Source organism: Hemiscyllium ocellatum, chromosome 45 (genome assembly GCF_020745735.1).
Source record: "Hemiscyllium ocellatum isolate sHemOce1 chromosome 45, sHemOce1.pat.X.cur, whole genome shotgun sequence".
Classification (NCBI taxonomy): Eukaryota; Metazoa; Chordata; class Chondrichthyes; order Orectolobiformes; family Hemiscylliidae; genus Hemiscyllium; species Hemiscyllium ocellatum.
In genome coordinates, this window is record NC_083445.1 from 1,994,165 (window position 1) to 2,013,440 (window position 19,276).

Genomic DNA, 19,276 nt, shown 5'->3' on the forward strand with positions numbered 1-19,276 from the left:
TGCCATCTGAGGTAGTTTGGGCTGAGGTTAGAAATAGGAAAGGTGAGGTCACCCTGTTAGGTGTTTTCTACAGGCCTCCTAATAGTCCTAGAGAAGTAGAGGATAATATTGCGAGGATGATTCAGGAAAAGAGTGAAGGTAGCAGGGTGGTTGTTATGGGGGACTTTAACTTCCCAGATATTGACTGGGAGAGCTATAGCTCGAGTTCATTAGATGGGTCGGTGTTTGTACAATGTGTGCAGGAGGGTTTCCTGACACAATATGTCGACAGGCCAACAAGAGGGGAGGCTATATTGGATTTGGTTCTAGGTAATGAACCAGGCCAGGTGTTAGACTTGGAGGTAGGTGAGCACTTCGGGGACAGTGACCACAACTCGGTGACTTTTACTTTAGTGATGGAGAGGGATAATCGTGCGCCGCAGGGCAAGAGTTATAGCTGGGGGCAGAGAAATTATGATGCAGTGAGGCATGACTTAGGATGTGTGGATTGGAAAAACAGGCTTCAAGAGAAGAACACTAATGAGATGTGGGGATTGTTCAAGGAGCAGCTACTGCGTGTCCTCGATAGGTATGTACCAGTCAGGCATGGTGTAAAGGGCCTTGTGAGGCAGCCGTGGTTTAGTAAGGAATTGGAGTCCCTTGTGAAAGGGAAGAAGGCGGCATATGTAAAGATGAGGCGTGAAGGTTCAGTAGGGGCGATTGAGAGTTATAAGGTAGCCAGGAAGGAGCTAAAGAGGGAGCTAAGAGAAGCGAGAAGGGGACATGAAACGTCTTTAGCTGGTAGGATTAGGGAAAACCCAAAGGCTTTCTATAGGTATGTCAAGAATAAAAGGATGACTAGGGTAGGTATCGGTCCAGTCAAGGATAGTAGTGGGAAGTTGTGTGTGGAGGCGGAGGAGATTGGAGAGACATTAAATCAGTACTTTTCATCAGTATTCACTCAGGAACAGGACACTGTTGCTGATGTGAATATGAAATCACAAATAATTAGAATGGATGCCCTGGAAATATGCAGGGAAGAGGTTTTGGGAATATTGGAAAGGATGAATATAGATAAGTCTCCTGGGCCTGATGGCATTTACCCCAGGATCCTATGGGAAGCTAGGGAGGAGATAGCAGAGCCATTGGCCTGGATTTTTATGTCGTCATTGTCAACGGGAATAGTACCAGAGGACTGGAGGATAGCGAATGTGGTCCCATTGTTCAAGAAAGGGAGTAGGGATAGCCCTAGTAACTATAGGCCAGTGAGTCTGACTTCAGTGGTGGGCAAAGTCTTAGAGAGAATGGTAAGGGATAAGATTTATGAACATCTGGGTAGGAATAACGTGATTAGGGATAGCCAGCATGGTTTTGTGAAGGGCAGGTCGTGCCTCACAAACCTTATTGAGTTCTTTGAGAAGGTGACTAAGGAAGTGGACGAGGGTAAAGCAGTAGATGTTGTGTATATGGATTTTAGTAAGGCGTTTGATAAGGTTCCCCATGGTAGGCTAATGCTAAAACTACGGAGGTATGGCATTGAGGATACATTAGAGGTTTGGATTAGGAATTGGCTGGCTGGAAGGAGACAGAGGGTAGTAGTTGATGGATTATGTTCATCTTGGAGCGCAGTTACTAGCGGTGTACCACAAGGATCTGTTTTGGGACCATTGCTTTTTGTTATCTTTATAAATGATCTAGAGGAAGGACTTGAAAGCTGGGTAAGCAAGTTTGCGGATGACACAAAAGTCGGTGGAGTTGTGGATAGTGAGGAAGGAAGTGGTAGGTTACAGCGGGATATAGATAAGTTGCAGAGCTGGGCGGAAATGTGGCAAATGGAATTCAATGTAGCTAAGTGCGAAGTCGTTCACTTTGGTAGGAATAACAAGATGATGGATTACTGGGCTAATGGTAGGCTACTTGGTAGTGTGGATGAGCAGAGGGATCTTGGTGTCCATGTACACAGATCTCTGAAAGTTGCCACCCAGGTAAATAGTGCTGTGAGGAAGGCATATGGTGTACTGGGCTTTATTGGCAGAGGAATTGAGTTCCGGAGTCCTGAGGTCATGTTGCAGTTGTATAAGACTCTGGTGAGGCCTCATCTGGAGTATTGTGTGCAGTTTTGGTCGCCATACTATAGGAAGGATGTGGAAGCTTTAGAACGAGTGCAGAGGAGGTTTACCAGGATGTTGCCTGGAATGGTAGGAAAATCTTATGAGGAAAGGCTGAGGCACTTGGGGCTGTTCTCATTGGAGAAGAGAAGGTTTAGGGGAGATCTGATGGAAGTGTATAAGATGACTAGGGGTTTAGATAGGGTAGATACTAAGAACCTTTTACCGCTAATGGAGTCAGGTGTTACTAGGGGACATAGCTTTAAATTAAGGGGTGGTAGGTATAGGACAGATGTTAGGGGTAGATTCTTCACACAGCGGGTTGTGAGTTCATGGAATGCCCTGCCCGTATCAGTGGTGAACTCTCCTTTTTATGGTCATTTAAGCAGGCATTGGATAGGCATTTGGAAGTTATTGGGCTAGTATAGGTTAGGTAGGATTCGGTCGGCGCAACATCGAGGGCCGAAGGGCCTGTACTGCGCTGTATCCTTCTATATGTTCTATATATGTTCTATATATGGACCCCAAGATCCCTCTGTTCTTCCATACTGGCTAGAATCCTGCCTTTACCCCAGTATTCTGCTTTCAAATTCGACCTTCCAAAACGAATCACTTCACACTTTTCCAGGCTGAACTCCAAATGCTACTTCTCAGCCCAGCTCTGCATCCTGTCAATGTCCCATTGCAACCTACAACAGCTCTCCGCACTATGCACACTCTTCCAACCTTCGAGTCGCCAGCAAACTTCCTGACCGCTCCCCCCCCCCTTTCACTTCTTCATCCAAGTTATTTATAAAAATCACAAAGAGCAGAGGTTCCAGAACCAATCCCTGCAGCATACCACTGGTCACTGAGCTCCAGGCTAAATACTTTCCATCAACTACTACCCTCTGTCTTCTATGGGCCAGCCAATTCTGTATCCAGACACACAGGTTTCCCTGTGTCCCGTGCCTCCTTCCTTTCTGAATGAGCCTTCAATAGGGAAACCTTATCAAATGCCCTGTTAAAATCCATAGACACCATATCCACTGCTCCACTTTCATCAATGTGTTTTGTCACATCCTCAAAGAATTCAATAAGGTTTGTGAGGCATGACTTGCCCCTCACAAAGCCACGCTGACTATCTCTCATTAAACTATGCTTTTCTAAATAATCATAAATCCTTTCAGAAACCTCTCTAATAATTTGACCACGACCGATATGAGACTGTATGGTTTGTAATTCCCAGGATTATACCTATTTCCTTTCTTGAACAAGGGAATAACATTTACCACCCTTCAATCATCTGGTACTGCTCCTGTGGACAGTGAGGATGCAAAGATCATCGCCAAAGGCGCTGCAATCTCTTCCCTCACTTCCTGTAGTAATCTTAGGGAGGTCCTGTCTGGCCCAGTGGATTTATCTATCTTTATATTTTTCAAAGTTTTCAGCACATCCTTTTTAAAATCTGATTGAAGATTTGTAGCTCGGGTATCCGTTGTTGTGGTTCTGCTCGCCGAGCTGGAAGTTTTTGCTGCAAACGTTTCGTTCCCTGGCTAGGGAACATCATCAGTGCTGTTGGAGCCTCGTGTGAAGCGCTGCTTTGATGTTTCTTCCTGTATTTATATTGGTTTGTTCTTGCCGCTTCCGGGTGTCAGTTTCAGCTGCAGTGATTTGTATGTGGGGTCCAGGTCGATGTGTCTGTTGATGGATGTTCTTGCCATTTCCGGGTGTCAGTTTCAGCTGTAGTGGTTTGTATATGGTGTCCAGGTCAATGTGTCTGTTGATGGAGTTTGGGGATGAATGCCAAGACTCCCTCCACTATCCCTGATCAGCCCCACTCTCACTCTGGCCATCCTCTTGTTCCTCACATAAATGTAGAATGCCTTGGTGTTATCCTTAATCCTACCTGCTAAAATGTTTTCACGCCCCCTTCTAGCTCTCCTAAGTCCATTCATCAGTTCCTTCCTGGCTACCTTGTAAACCTCCAGAGCCCTGTCTGATCCTTTCTTCCTCAACCTTGTCAGCTCCCTTCTGCCTCTTGATTTGATGTTCAAAATCTCTTGTCATCCAAGGTTCCTTCATCCTACCATCTCTTCCTTGCCTCAGTGGGACAAACCAATCCAGTTCTATCAGCAAGTGCTCCCTAAACAACTTCCACATTTCTGTCACACATTTCCCTGAGAATCTGTTCCCAATTTAGGCCCCGCAGTTCCCACTAGTAGCATTGCAATTCCCCCTCCCCAATTAAATACTTTCCCAACGGCCTGCTCCTACCTCTCTCCCTGAGTACAGTAAAGGTCAGGGAGTTGTGATGACTATCACAGAAATGCTCTCCCACTGAGTGATCTGACACCTGACCTGCTTTATTGCCAAGCACCAAATCCAATATGGGCTCCCCTGTAATTGGCCTAGCTACATTTTGAGTCAGGACACACCGAATAAAGTCTGCTCCATCTAAACAATTTGAGCCAAGGAGATTCCAATCAATGTTAGGGAAGTTGAAGTCACCCATGACAACAACCCTGTTACTTCTGCACCTTTCCAAAATCTGCCTCCAGATCCACTCCTCCCTGTCCCTGTTGCTATTGGGGGGTTTGTAGAAACTCCCAATTCAGTCAGTGACTGCTCTTTTCCTGTTTCTGACTTCCACTCATACTGACTCTGGAGACAAACTCTCCTCAATGCCCTCCCTTTCTGCAGCTGTGATACTATCCCTGATTAGCAATGCCACTTCCCCACCTCTTTGACCTGCCTCTCTATTCCTTTTGAAATATCTAAACCCTAGAACATCCAGCAACCATTTCTGCCCCTGTGATATCCAAGTCTCCATAATGGCCACAACATTGTAGCTCCAAGTATGAATCCATGGTCTAAGTTTATCATCATAATTCCTGATACGTCTTGTATTAAATTAGACACGTCAACCCATCACACTGACTAAAACTTTGCCCTATCAACCATCTATCCTTTCTCACAGACTCTCTGCATGCTATATATGCCTGTTCACCAGCTACCTCATCCTCTGATCCATAACTCCAGTTGTCATCCTTCTGCCAATCTAGTTAAGCCCTCCCCAAGAGCTCTAGCAAATCTCCTGCCAAGGATACTGATGCCCCTTCAGTTCAGGTGCAACTCATCCTCATTGTACAGATCCCGCCTTCCCCAGAAGGTATCACAATGTTCCAAATATCTGAAGCCCTCCCTCCTACACCAGCCCTGCATGCACATGTTCATCTGCACTCGCTCTCTGTTCCTAGCCTCACTAGCCTGTGGCACTAGTAACAAATCTGAGATTACTACTCTGCTCATCCTGCCTTTTAGCTTCCAATCGAACTCCCTGTGTTCACTTTTCAGGTCCTCATCCCTTTTCCGAGCTATGTCACTGGTATGGATGTGTACCATGACCTCTAGCTGCTCAACCTCCCCTTAAAGAAGGATATTCTAGACAGATGCAAGTAAAGATCAGAGTGAAGATAAATCAGGAGTGCATCAGCCTGTACTGCTCAGAGTGACTGACATACACAAAACAGACTTAATATTTGAAAAGTAGCAAGAATTAATGTAAAAATAAAATAGGTGAGCAGTTTTGTGGTTTTGAATTGAGGTGCTGGCCTAAACATATTATGCCTGGACCGTTAATCCAGAGATCTAGATAATATTCCCATGACCTGGGTTTGAATCCTGCCAAAGTGGAATCTGAATTCAACAAAAAAAGAATCTGGAATTAACAGCCTAATGATGACCATGAATCCATTGCTGATTGGTGTAAAAACTCATCTGGTTCACTAATGTCCTTCAGGGAAGGAAACTGCCATCCTTACCTTGTCTGGCCCAGGTGTGACTCCAAACCGAGAGCAACGTGGTTGATTTTGAACTGCCCTCTGGGCAATTAGGGATGGGTAATAAATGCTGTCCAGCTTGTAATGCCCTTATCCTATGAATGAATTGTCAAAAATACTGAGACAAATTTACCAATCACACACCGTGATTGGCATGACCAGTTCACTCTCAAAGTGCACTATGGCCTCCTGCAGATGACTCCAGTTTTTTGACTATGAGTGAATGTGATAAATTCCTGGAGTGGTGTATTGTCCAATACCTACACTAGTCAGTTTCCTACTCTGTCCATTAAAAACTGAAACACACTGCAGCAAATTAAAATGAAGTGAATTTCTTGTCTGTATTACAGCTTTCATGGATCAGCCGAGAATCCTGGACAAAAGACCCAAAGAAGTGAAGCGAGAAGTCACATTAACATGTGAGGTCTCAAATGTCTATCCTGCTGAGAAGATGAGAGTAAGATGGTTTCAGGATGGTGTGGAACTGAACTCAAATACCACAAGGCCAAATTCCAACACTGTCCGAATAACAGCAGCATGGACACCACAGGAATCTGGTCTGATGGAAATCGTCTGTATGGCCAATTTTGAGAAATATCTATCAATTCCCTCAAAGAATGATAGTGCTTTCATTGAGGTGTATGGTAAGAATTCTGGTTGTGGGAGAGTTTAAAATCAGACAATATTCTGATAGTTCATCACTGTCAACAATACAGCATTTCCACCACTTTCAGCAATAAAATCCTTTTTATTGAGTGACAAATTGGGAAGCTTGTGGAAATGTTTATATACACTGACACTTGGTTGAGTAAAGCATAAACATTGGCTAATTAGTTGGAATGGTCTGTTTCTGTGCCACATCTTCTATATGACCCTCTGTCAATGAAAAGCATTCTGACAAAGTCTTAATGACTCGAGGTTCTCCAAGATCCTGAGACAATGTGATTGACATTGTAGGCGCTGCTCATAGGTGAGTGTTACTCACACTTAGTATTCCAGGATCACAAGAGAATGTTTAAATGTTTAAACAACCAATGTACCCTAAAAGCTACAAGAGTGCAAAAACATACACCAATCTGGAATATACCGTGTGGGAAGAAACAGACCGTAATAAATAAATCTGTATTTAAATATATGCAGATTTCAGGATTCTAGAAACAGAAATGAGCAGAATACATTTTTGATGAGTTTCGGTCAGGAATGAATGTTGACTAAGATACTGCAAACACTGAAGGAACATAGAAGGATGGTGTAGGGGTTTGTACATCTCCCTGATACAGCAATGAAGCAGGGGATGAGCAATAAGCACGAAATGCAGCCTGCCTTTGTTTCATTGTTATTAACCCCACACTGAGGGACTGCAAGGTACAACAATGTTTCTAACAGTATCTTTCTATTATTTTTAGCTTTCTCTTCCCCTGAAATCCAAGTACCAACCACCCAGGAAGGAAATCTGGTTAATATTACGTGCCGTGTGTTGAATGTCTCAGGGGATCTTGAACTCAGACTGAAGAAAGGAAATGACACATTAGTGACTGGATCAAGCAGTACTGGGCTCACTATCTCTCATACAGTAGAGGCTGAAGCTAAGTTGGATGGTCAGCAGTATATCTGTGAAGCTGAACTGAAACTTCAAGATCACTCAATGACGAGCCCTGTTATTAAACAACACATTGGAACCCTCCATGTCCTGTGTAAGTAGGGCTGGAGTATTGCTGAGCCAATGGTGTGTAGAATTCTATAGGATGCATTTAAGAATTTAAGAATTCAAAGTTTGGGAGAAGATTTGTAGCTCGGGTGCTCGTTGTTGTGGTTCTGTTCGCCGAGCTGGGAATTTGTGTTAAAGTCAGTGGGATTTTTTTTCCAAATGGAAACAATGAAATCTTCATCCCAACTTTCCTCTTAGTCTGAACCAATCTGAACTGGTCTCCTCACACAGGGACTGCCCTGCAGCAGCTCCTTTCTCACTGAGACCAAAGGGATACAGATCCTGGGGTCAGGACATGTGAGGACACTGTCCATTATTACCCCGGTGCATTGTGCCACAGAGTGCAATCATGGGAGTGTGTGTTTCCCCTTCAAATAATTTTCCAACTCTCCTGTGAAAGACACTAGTGCATCTGCGTCCACTACTCATGCTAGAAAACAATCAACTGCTTTCTTTAAAAAAGCAGTCACATCACATTTGTTCCTTTTCTAATCACCTTAAATCTGTGTCTCATGATTATCAAACCTTTTGCCACTAAAAACTCCTCTTTATTTATCTACAATTGGTTCATTATCTTGAACATGACTATCAGAACATTCTCTTGACCCTCACTGCCTGATTGGCAGAATCCGAACTTTTCCATTCTTTCCACATAAGGGAAGCCGCTCATCCCTTGTCCCATTTTAATGACTCTCTTCTGCATCAACCACTAGGCTATCACTTCCTTCCTAAAGTGTAACCATGGAGGTGGGTGCTCTTGACTACATCTCACAACATGTGACCCATCATCGTTGCTGGTTCCTAGCAGATGATGACAATTCTCTTCACCTCCCAGGGAGGTGGTGACCTGGGGAAGGGATGGGTGGGGTATTAGTGTGGCAGCGCACTGCTTTTGATGTTGTGGCCTGGCTTCCATTTTCTCCCAATACAAGGCTGGAGATGCTCAATACCTTTCTGGATGCTCTTCCTCCTCTTTTGATGGTCTTTGACCATTGACTTCCATTTGGTCCTGGAGCAGGTGAAGGGTAGTGACAAACTTCATGGTACAACCAAAGCAGAAAAGGACCCTGCAAATGCTTCCCAGTTGACAGTGTCAAAGGCCTTTGTAAGGTCGAAGGCGGCCATGTCCAGGGGAGGTTCTTGTCTCTGCATTTCTCCTGCAACTGTCGCACGGTGTAAACCATGTCCATTGTGCCCCTCCGTGGCTGAAAACCACACTGTGACTCCGGGAGGAGTTCCTCAGCCATAGGGAGGAAATCCTTGTGGAGGACCTTGGCATTAACAGCAGGGAGATTCCTCTGTAGTTACCACATTTGGATTTGTTCCCTTTTTGAAAGTGATCAGAACTATGGCATCTCAGAGCTATCCTGGGATGCTCTCCTCATTCCAGATAAGGCAGACAAAGGTGTGGAAATTCAACAGTAGATCTTTGCCTCTGCACTTCAATACCTTAGTGGGTGTACTGTCTCCTCTAACTGTCTGGATGTTCTTAAGATTGAGGACAGTCTTCTCTATTTCATGCAGGACTGGGGTATTGCTGAGCCAATGGTGTGTAGAATGCTATAGGATGCATTTAAGAATTCAAAGTTTGGGAGAAGATTTGTAGCTCGGGTGCTCGTTGTTGTGGTTCTGTTCGCCGAGCTGGGAATTTGTGTTACAAATGTTTTATCCCCTGTCCAGGTGACATCCTCAGTGCTTGGGAGCCTCCTGTGAAGCGCTTCTGTGATGTTTCCTCCGGCATTTGTAGTGGTTTGTCTCTACCACTTCCGGTTGTCAGTTCCGGAACTGATAACCGGAAGTGGCATAGACAAACCACTATAAATGCCGGAGGAAACATCACAGAAGCACTTCACAGGAGGCTGCCAAGCACTGAGGATGTCACCTGGACAGGGGATGAAACGTTTGTAACACAAATTCCCAGCTTGGCGAACAGAACTACAACAGCATTTAAGAATGCTCAGATCAATGCCAGAGCCCTGCGTGAGGTCTCTGATGGTTTCTTTATCTTTGATAAGAGCCACTCTGTCCTTGGCCAGCAGTGGAGTGGGGCCTAGGCTGTTTGGTTGTATGTCATCTTGACAACACAGAAGAAACCCATCACACCATGGCTGTCAGCCATTTGTTGGATCTCCAGTGTTTCTCCACCTGTTTTTTATGTTGTGGGTTTGGTTTTGTTCCTCAGCCTTCAGCGCCTGTAAACCTGCCTTTCCATTTTTGAGGATACAGTTTTTGTTTTACACTCAGAAATGCCTTGTGCTTCCAGCTTGGTAGTTCCTTAATCTCCAGATCATTCTCATCAAACCAGTCCTGGTGTTTCCTGGTGGATTGGCTGGCTGGCATTTTGCAGGCAGTGATAATGGCAGTCTTAAGGGTGGACCAGAGACTGTTGGGATGCCCTGACATGGTATCGCTGAGACTCGCTAGGTTTGTGGAGACGAGTTGATTGTATGAGGCTATTTTCTCCTGGTCTTTAGGTGCCTCAATGTTGAATGTTCTTTGGCATTGCTTCTGAGGTCTCCTCTGATACAGGTCTGGAAGTATGTTGATCCTGGTTCGGATCAGGTGGTGGTCCATCCAGCAGTCGCTGGCTGTGATCATGGCATGTGTGATTCTCACATCTTTTTGATTCCTCATCTGACAACGACATAGTCAAGGAGGCAGGGGTGTTTGGAGAGGGGGTGTTATCACGTTGTCTTGTACTTGTCCCTTTGGTGGAACAGTGTGTTGGTGATGAGGAGGTTGTGTTCTCAGCATTTGATCAGGAAAAGGGTGCCATTGGAGTTTTGCATCCCTGCTCCCCCTTTCCTGATCACATTGTCCCAGAGCTCTGCACTTTTGCTGACTCTGGCACTGCAGTCACCAAGGTTGATAAGTTTGTCTGCTGCAGGGACCCGTGAGAGAGATTGGTCAAGGTTGGAGTAGAATTTCTCCTTGTTCTCATCTGCTGCATTGAGATTTGGTGTATATGCACTGCCTATCCTGACATACTAATTCCCATCAAGGGGGAGTCAAAGTGTCATGAGACATTAATTTATTCCGAAGGAGGAGCCTTTCAGTTGATGCACCAGTTCATTTTTGATGGTGAAGCCGACTCCAGGATGGCAACTTTTCTTCAGCCTTGCCTTTCCAGAAGGTCTAGTCACTACCTTTGTCCCTGAGCTGTCCTTCCCCTGCCGACCAGGTTTCACTCAGGGTGGTGATGTCAGGATCATAACTCCTGAGCAATGGTGGTGGTGTGGTGTTCCGGTCGATCAATGTCCTGACATTCCAGGTTCTAAACATCATCCTGACAGTGTGGAAGGTGCCTGTGCAATAACTCTTTTCATGTGGGGAAACTGTTGCATTCTGGTTATCAATTTGGCTTAGCAGCACAAGTTCTTTGTGCTGAGGTGAGGGAAGTCCAAGACAACTGTAATCTAATTGAAATGTATGTAATTTAAAAGAAGTTCTGGGATTTATATATCAAAGAACAGAAACCAGCATATCCCATTCTAAAAGATCAAAGATTTAATCTAAAACTGTTTAATTATCACATATCTGTAACACTGAACTCCTTTGGCTATAAATTCTGTGATCATGATCTTATTCTCCACAATCACTTGATAAAAGAACCACGCTCCAATATCTAGTGCTTCCAAGTAAACTTGTTGGACTATAACCTGGTGTTGTGTGATTTTTAACCTTCGAGGAGAAAGTGAAGTCTGCAGTTGCTGGAGATCAGAGCTGAAAATGTGTTGCTGGAAAATCGCAGCAGGTCAGGCAGCATCCAAGGAACATGAGATTCGACGTTTCGGGCATAAGCCCTTCTTCATTCCTGAAGGAGGGCTTATGCCCGAAACGTCGAATCTCCTGTCCCTTGGATGCTGCCTGACCTGCTGATTTTTAACCTTGTCCACCCCAGTCCAACATCGGCACCTCCAAGTCATGTATTCCATTTAGCACAGTAATGGAGCCCACAACACGATGAAGGGTATCCTCAATGTGAAAACAGCATTTTGTCTCTGCAAGGACTGTGTGGTGATCATGCCTACTGTCTTGGATAGACTGATCTGCAGCTGGTAAATTGGTGGGGATGAGGTCAAGTTTGCTTGTCCCTCTCATTGGTTTTTCTCTTGACCTACCACAGATCCAGTCTCGCAACAATGTCCTTCAGGACTTGAACAGCTCAGTCAGTGGTGATGCTGCTGAATCACCCTAGGCAATGGACATTGAAGTGTCCCACCCAGAGTATATTCTGCACCCACAGTATATTCTGCACCCAGCTAACCTCAGTGCTTCCTCTAAATGATGTCCATGATGGAGGAGTACAAATTCAGAACAGGAGGTGATTATGGTCATCAGCAGGAGGTTTCCTTGTCCATGTTTGACCAAATGTTATGTCACTTTCTGGGGTCCAGAGTCAATGTTGAAGCCTCCCAGGACAACTTGTTGCTAACTGTATACCACTATGCCACTGCCTCTGTCACCCCTCTGCCTACTTCAGCCTTGTAAATAACCCTGACATTGTCCTCCTCACAGTTTACAATGCTTTTGTGACATGAACGCATTTTGGAATTGTCCCTTACACGAGATCTAGAACATTTACAACAATAAAATTAGAGGTATTTATACCACACTTTGGGGAACTCTACCACAAGCCTTCCAGCCTGAAAAGTACTCATTAACTGTTACGCTCCATTTCATGTCACTCAGCCAAGTTTGTATCCTCATTGATATAGTCCCTTTTATTCCATGACCTATCACTTTCCTCAAACATCTGTTGTGTGGTACAGTATCAATCACCTTTTGGAACCCTATACACCACATCAACAGCCTAGTCCTCATCAACCATTTCTATTAGAGGCTTTAAACTACTCCAAGTTACTTAGACACACTTTCCCTTCATTTTGTTGTTGATGTTATTGTGTCAACATTGTCTAACCAGACCAAAGGGCTACTCTCCCCTTAGAGAGAGATGACTCATGGTGATATACCTTGAGGATCATCTTGCCTCAGATGAGGGGAGATTCTGAAAAGGAGAATCTTTCATAGTAACCAAAGCTAGTGATGGGAATTGAACCCAGACTGTTGGTATCACACTGCTTCACAAACCAACCATCCAGCCAACAGATTTAAAGTAACTCTTTAAAAAAAACCTTGCAGATTCTTCCACATCTACAAAGTATTTCCATGTAATGATTAATTGTTTTAGCAGCAATTGTTTCGCATTGCCAAAGTTTAACTGATGAGTCTGTAATTGCTGGTTCAATCTTTACAATCTTTTTGAAGAAGTCATGATTTGGAAATGCCGGTGTTGGACTGGGTTGTACAAAGTTAGAAGTCACACAACACCAGGTTACAGTCCAACAGGTTTAATTGGAAGCACACTAGCTTTTGGAGCGTCACTCCTTCATCAGGTGATAGTGGAGAGCTCAATTCTAACACACAGAATTTATAGCAAAAAATTGCAGTGCGATGTAACTGAAATTATACATTGAAACACTGATTGTCTGTTAAGCCTTTCATCTGTTAGAATACAGTGATAGTTTCACTTCTTTCATATGTAAATCACAAAACCGTTTTTTTAAAAACGGTGTGTGTGAGAGCATGTGTGTGTGTGTGTGTGTGTGTGTAGGAGTATCTGTGTGTGTATAGCGCAATAGTGGTCACCTGTAATGTGATATGAACCCAAGGTCCTGGTTGAGGCCCTCCCTATGGGTACCGAACTTAGCTATCAGCCTCTGCTCGGCCACTTTTCGCTGCTGCCTGTCCCGATGTCTGCCTTGGAGGATGGTCACCCGAAGGTCCAAGGTCGAGTGTCCTGGACCACTGAAATGTTCCCCAACTGGGAGGGACCCCTCCTGTCTGTTGATTGTTGTGCGGTGCCCATTCATCCATTGTCGTAGCCTTTGCTCGGTTTCCCCAATGTACCATGCCTCAGGGCATCCTTGCCTGCAATGTATAAGATAGACAACGTTGGCTGAGTCACATGAGTACCTGGCATGTACAAGTTGGGAGGTGTCCCCATGCCTAATAGTAGTATCTATGTCCACAATCTGACACCATGACAGGGTTGGATGGAGTTGTCCTGAGAGCCAGGCAGCTTGCTATGAACAATGATCTGTTTGAGGTGTGGCGGTTGTTTAAAGGCAAGTAGTGGAGGTGTGGGGAAGGTCTTGGTGAGGTGCTCATCCTCATTGATAATGTGTTGCAGGTCACGAAGAACATGGCATAGTTTTTCAGCTTCTGGGAAATACTGAACAACGAAGGGTACCCTGTCAGTTGCAGCACGTGTCTGTCTCCTGAGGAGGTCATGACAGTTCCTTGCTGTGGCACGTCAGAACTGGTGGTCGATGAGTTGGGCATCGTACCCCGTTCTTGTGAGAGCATCCCTGAGTACTTCCAGGTGTCCATCACGTTCCTCCTCATCTGAGCAGATCCAGTGTACACGTAGGGCTTGTCCATAGGGGATGGCTGTTTTAATATGTTTTGGTTAGAAGCTGGAGAAGTGTAGAATTGTGAAGTTGTCTGTGGGTTTGCGGTAGAGTGTGTTGCTGAGGTGTCCATCCTTGATGGAGATGCATGTGTCCAAGATGAGACAGACAGTCGAGAGTAGTCCATGGTGAGTTTGATGGTGGGATGAAACTTGTTGATGTCATTGTGTAGTTTTATCAGTGATTCCTCGCCATGGGTCCAGAGGAAGAAAATTTTTTTTTAGATTAGACTTACAGTGTGGAAACAGGCCCTTCGGCCCAACAAGTCCACACCGACCCGCCGAAGCGCAACCCACCCATACCCCTACATTTACCCCTTACCTAACACTATGGGCAATTTAGCATGGCCAATTCACCTGACCCGCACATCTTTGTGACTGTGGGAGGAAACCGGAGCACCCGGAGGAAACCCACGCAGACACGGGGAGAACGTGCAAACTCCACACAGTCAGTCGCCTGAGTCGGGAATTGAACCCGGGTCTACAGGCGCTGTGAGGCAGCAGTGCTAACCACTGTGCCACCGTGCCGCCCACCATGTCCTCAATGTACCTGGTGTACAATGTTGGTTGGAGATCCTGCATTGAGAAGAACCTGTTCGAACCTGTGCATAAAAATGTTGGCATATTGGGGTGCAAATTTGGTCGCCATGGTTGTTCCATGTGTCTGGATGAAGAACTGGTTGTCAAAGGTGAAGACGTTATGATCGAGGATAAAGCGGATGAGTCCACATAATCTGTTTCTTATTTGTTTTTTAACATCACTTCTGAACCTTCTGTATTGTACTGGATTCACAACTGTAATGACTACCTGACACATGTCATAAACACACTTCCTTTACTGAATTTCCATCTCCTTTGACATCAAGGGAGATCTGCATTTGTTTGTCTCCCTTATCCCATTTGTGGGAATTTACCTTGACTGTGCCCAGACCATTTCTTCTCTGAAGACAGCTCCTTTCTTATTGGTCTGGACACTTGGCTGGAGAAAATTCTCCTGAACATAGTCTAAGGATGCTTTCCCTTTGCTGCTCTTTATATTACCCTTATCTCAGATCATACCCCAGTATTTAAAAAGCCTATTATAATTATTCTATGAGGAGAGCTCCTCACTAAAATGTATTGGCCATTTTTTTCCCTCAATTACTCAGGGCCCCAACAGAAACCCAAAATAATAATGAAATTTCTCAAAAGAAGCTCTCAGAATGTTGTTTCTTTAAGTGCATTCATGAAAAGTTATTCCACTTTTATTTATTTATTTAGCCTGGTGCTGTTTGATACTGATACTGGGTTTTAAAATAGAAACCAATTTTACTAAACATTAAAATCTGGAGAGCACCAGAAAGACTGAGTAGAATAATTTGAAGAATATTTGAACTTTGAGTTGTTCAGTATCATAATTTAATTTTTGATTGGAATGAACTTTACAGATGCACCAGCAAAAGCAGAGATCTTTAAAGCTCAAGAAAACTGGATTGAAGGGGAATCACAGAATTTAACATGTCATGGGCAAGGGAACCCAGATCCCCAGAGGGTCTGGATCAAAGATGGGAAAATGGAAAGCAGAGAGATACTCTACATCCCATCTGTTCAAATGCAGCATGGGGGACTGTACGTGTGCATGGTCAAAAATGAGCACGGATCTAAAACCTCATCTCTAAATGCAACTATTTTGTGTGAGTATCAGAATCCAGGAAATTGAATCTTTGATTCTACTTTTATTCTGAGCACTGTGAACATTGTGCGATATTCTTAGACCGTCAGACCCAGTAGCTGTAAACCTGAATTAGTATTTACACAATGACTGCATTTCACTGTGAACATACATCACAATAACAGATGACTGTAAGTACGTCCCAGGCTGTAACACGACTGCAGAGATTCACCTGTTCTGAATGACTGTTGGAAGATAGATGACAGCACGGTATGTGGGAGGTTTAGACATCCTGTTCATTGACGCCGTGTTGGGGAGCTGTATCAGTGATCCTGTAGGTCTGCCTGCCTATTTTCATCTTTTTCTTCTCTCTTCCAGATAAACCACGAGACACAATCATGACCATATCGGTAAATAACAAAACCATATCAGGAAATAACACAACCATGTCAAGCATTCCAGTAGAAGTTACTGAAGGTGATGAAATTACATTAAGCTGTAAGTCCAATGGAAGACCCTCACCTACATTAGAGTGGGTAAACCCCAGTAATGGCAGCAACATTGAGATTTCTGGATTTCTGCACATTCCGGACGTAACCTCAGAACATCAAGGAATTTATAAATGTAGAGCTACCAATCAATATGGAATTGATGAGAAGGAAGTGGACATCAGGGTCAAAGGTCAGAATCTAATATTTCTATTGTCATTATTAGTTTGAGCTCCTATTTTACTGCACCCTTCCTGATGATGGGACTAATGGATAAACTGTTGCCTGCCTCTAATAATGCTGCTCTGTAACTGGCCTCTGGTACATTGGGTACGGGTGGTTCAGTGTGAGAATCTCTTGCATGTGCTCCTCTTTGTGTGTAGAAGCGCCATCCTCCTGCTCTGTGTTTGCCCCACCTGCCTGGGGAATAACTCCAAGGCAGGAGGAGTGGGACACTTCACGGCTGTGAATCCACACATTGCGACTCCATGGAGCAGAGTTTTGGCAGATCAGTGAGTGCAGAGCATGTCTCTGGGCTTCACTTCTCATTGTGATGGCAGCAACAGGGAAAAGCAGTGAAAAAGTACAAGCTGGAGGTACTGCAAACACAGCAGCTCAAATCAGTGTCTCAGGGAAAATACAAATGAATATTAGGGTTGAATACTTAAAGAAAGACAGGAGATTTCATCGTGCTATTCGCAATGTAAGAGACAGAGAATAATTAAGATTTCTGGAAATTCTGAACTACTTTAAAAGAAATCTTGATATCACATGTGTGGAACATTACATTAAGTTTACTTATCAATGTGAAATTCCTGCGGAATGTAAATAGGGAATTGACAGTGAGTTGAGGGCAGACTGCCAAGGAGTGGGGTGTGATGTGGGAAGAATGAAAGAAGGTGAAGAATACAAGCAGGAAAACAGCCATGGAAGAGCTGAATAAAGCACACGGGACATTACATCAGAAAATACCCTTTGTTTATAATCCACAGATTTTGGAAATCCTCGGGCATGTTGCAATCAGTATATTTCCCTGGATTGTTGATGATTTGTGTATCTTTTCTTTCTTTGTTTTCATAGGTTTAAGATGGTTAATACCAGTCGTGGCAGTGATAGCAGCAGTATTGTTGATAATTGCACTGATGGCCTTGTACTGGAAATACAGTGCCCATAAAAGAGGACATTATAATGTACAGAATGCAAAACCCAACAACAATCTACAGATCCCCAATGGGCATGAACACCAACAGAATGTTCCTTTAAAGAATCTTGACCCACATCATAGTGAAACAATTACAAATGGATTGAACCAATGATAAAGATGTTACATGCCCTGACTTTGCAAAATATTCCAGTGGTCCTGTTGTACATGTAGTTACTGATGGGTGCCACTCATTGCCATGTTAGAGTCTGTACCAGCTGTAAAGACAACTAGTTACTGACAATCCTTTCTATATTTTCGGCAATTTTTGAATTACTGTGGTGAAACTTTTAATTTGATCTTCACAAACAGTAGATAGTCACCTGAACTATGGCATTTAGAAAGGCTCATCTCTGTTAACTTCAGAGCTCCGTAAACATAACTATTTTCTCACGACCTGACATGAAGACTGCGCTATGTTGATTTGGTTGTATTTTTTTTATGATGTATATTGTACAAGATGATAAAATGGGAACTACCTTTGAAACATCACTAATTTAAAAATTCCATCCATGTGCTTCAATGACACCATGCTTTTGATCTTCTCTATCTTAAACCTTAATACAACCAATAATCAGGGACCATTGTGTGAGAATAAGGGATTTCATATTTAAGATGCAGTTGGACATGGAATACTTCTCAAGGATCATGAATCTTTGGAATATGTTCTGCCTGAGAGGGGTAAATACAGGGTTCAGATTATTTGGATTCAAGGATTATGCAGCTGAAGCCAGGTGTACCCTCAAGCCTGAACTCTGTGCTGTTCTTGTTCATCCTGAATTTCTCCACCTTGTTGTTAGTGGTTGTGCTTACAACTACATAAACTCAACAGATCCATGGAAGCTGTGATTTGCACCAATGCAGCCAGACTCTCTGATTAACTGCTGTATTCAGAATTTGACCAAAGCAGGAGATTCTCAGTAAGATGGTGGAAGTGATTTCCTTTCGTTAAAAATCACATGACACCAGGTTATCGTCTGACAGGTTTGTTTGTAAGTACAAGATTTTTTGGAGCGCTGCTCCTTTCTCAGGTAGCTGGTGGAGGAGGATCATATGATACGGTTTATAGCAAAACATCATAGTGTCATACACTGATGCAATATATTGAATAAACCTAGATAACTGTTAAGCCTTTCATCTTGTAGAATGGATTGCAGATTTCAATTCGTTAATATCTAAATCCCAGAATTTCTTTCAAGTTACACTCCCGAAATAATTCAAGGTTTTATAAAAAAAAGTGACATCATAAGGTGTGAGGTTAGAGTCTGTATATATTTCAATCTTGAGCCTGACTGGTTCTATTTCCAAAGTACGAATTTGTAAAATGTCACATGGATTATAAAAAACATTGACTGCCTACACAGTGTGTGCTTTTTGAATAATATAGAATGTATCTGGAAATGCAATTCTGCAAATTTTGGAAATAGAACCAGTCTGACTCAAGATTGGAATGCATACAGACTCTAACTTCACACCTTTAATGTATTGTCTGAGCTGAGATGTCACCTTTTTCTTTATAAAACCTTAATTTATCTCAGGAATATGGCCTGAAAGAAGTTACCTGATGAAGAAACAGCGCTCTGACAGCTAGTACTTCCAAATAAACCTGTTGGACTATAATCTGGTGTGTGGTTTTTAGCTTTTTGTCAGAGTATTCAAGGAAAATTATTTCACCTTTTATCTTGTGTTTTATTTAGCCTGTTTGATACTAACAATGCTTTTTAAAATAAAAGCCAGTTTTATTCTAAACATTGAAATCTGGAGAGCACTGAAAAGAATTTGCTGAAGAATTTAAACAATATTTGAACTTCGAGTCGTTCAGTATCATGATTTACTTTTTGACTGGAA

At 43.4% G+C, this 19,276-nt stretch overlaps 1 protein-coding gene across 1 annotated transcript in view; it reads left to right on the forward strand.

The window, feature by feature from the left end:
* Positions 1-18,664, forward strand: part of LOC132835935 (intercellular adhesion molecule 5-like) — a 44,857-nt gene extending 26,193 nt beyond the window's left edge. The window contains exons 4-8 of the mRNA XM_060855053.1: positions 6,259-6,552; positions 7,315-7,602; positions 15,516-15,761; positions 16,118-16,420; positions 17,308-18,664. Coding sequence (XP_060711036.1) covers positions 6,259-6,552; positions 7,315-7,602; positions 15,516-15,761; positions 16,118-16,420; positions 17,308-17,543 — 1,367 coding nt within the window. The 3' untranslated portion in view covers positions 17,544-18,664. The remainder of the gene's footprint in view (positions 1-6,258; positions 6,553-7,314; positions 7,603-15,515; positions 15,762-16,117; positions 16,421-17,307) is intronic.
* Positions 18,665-19,276: the final 612 nt, after the last annotated feature.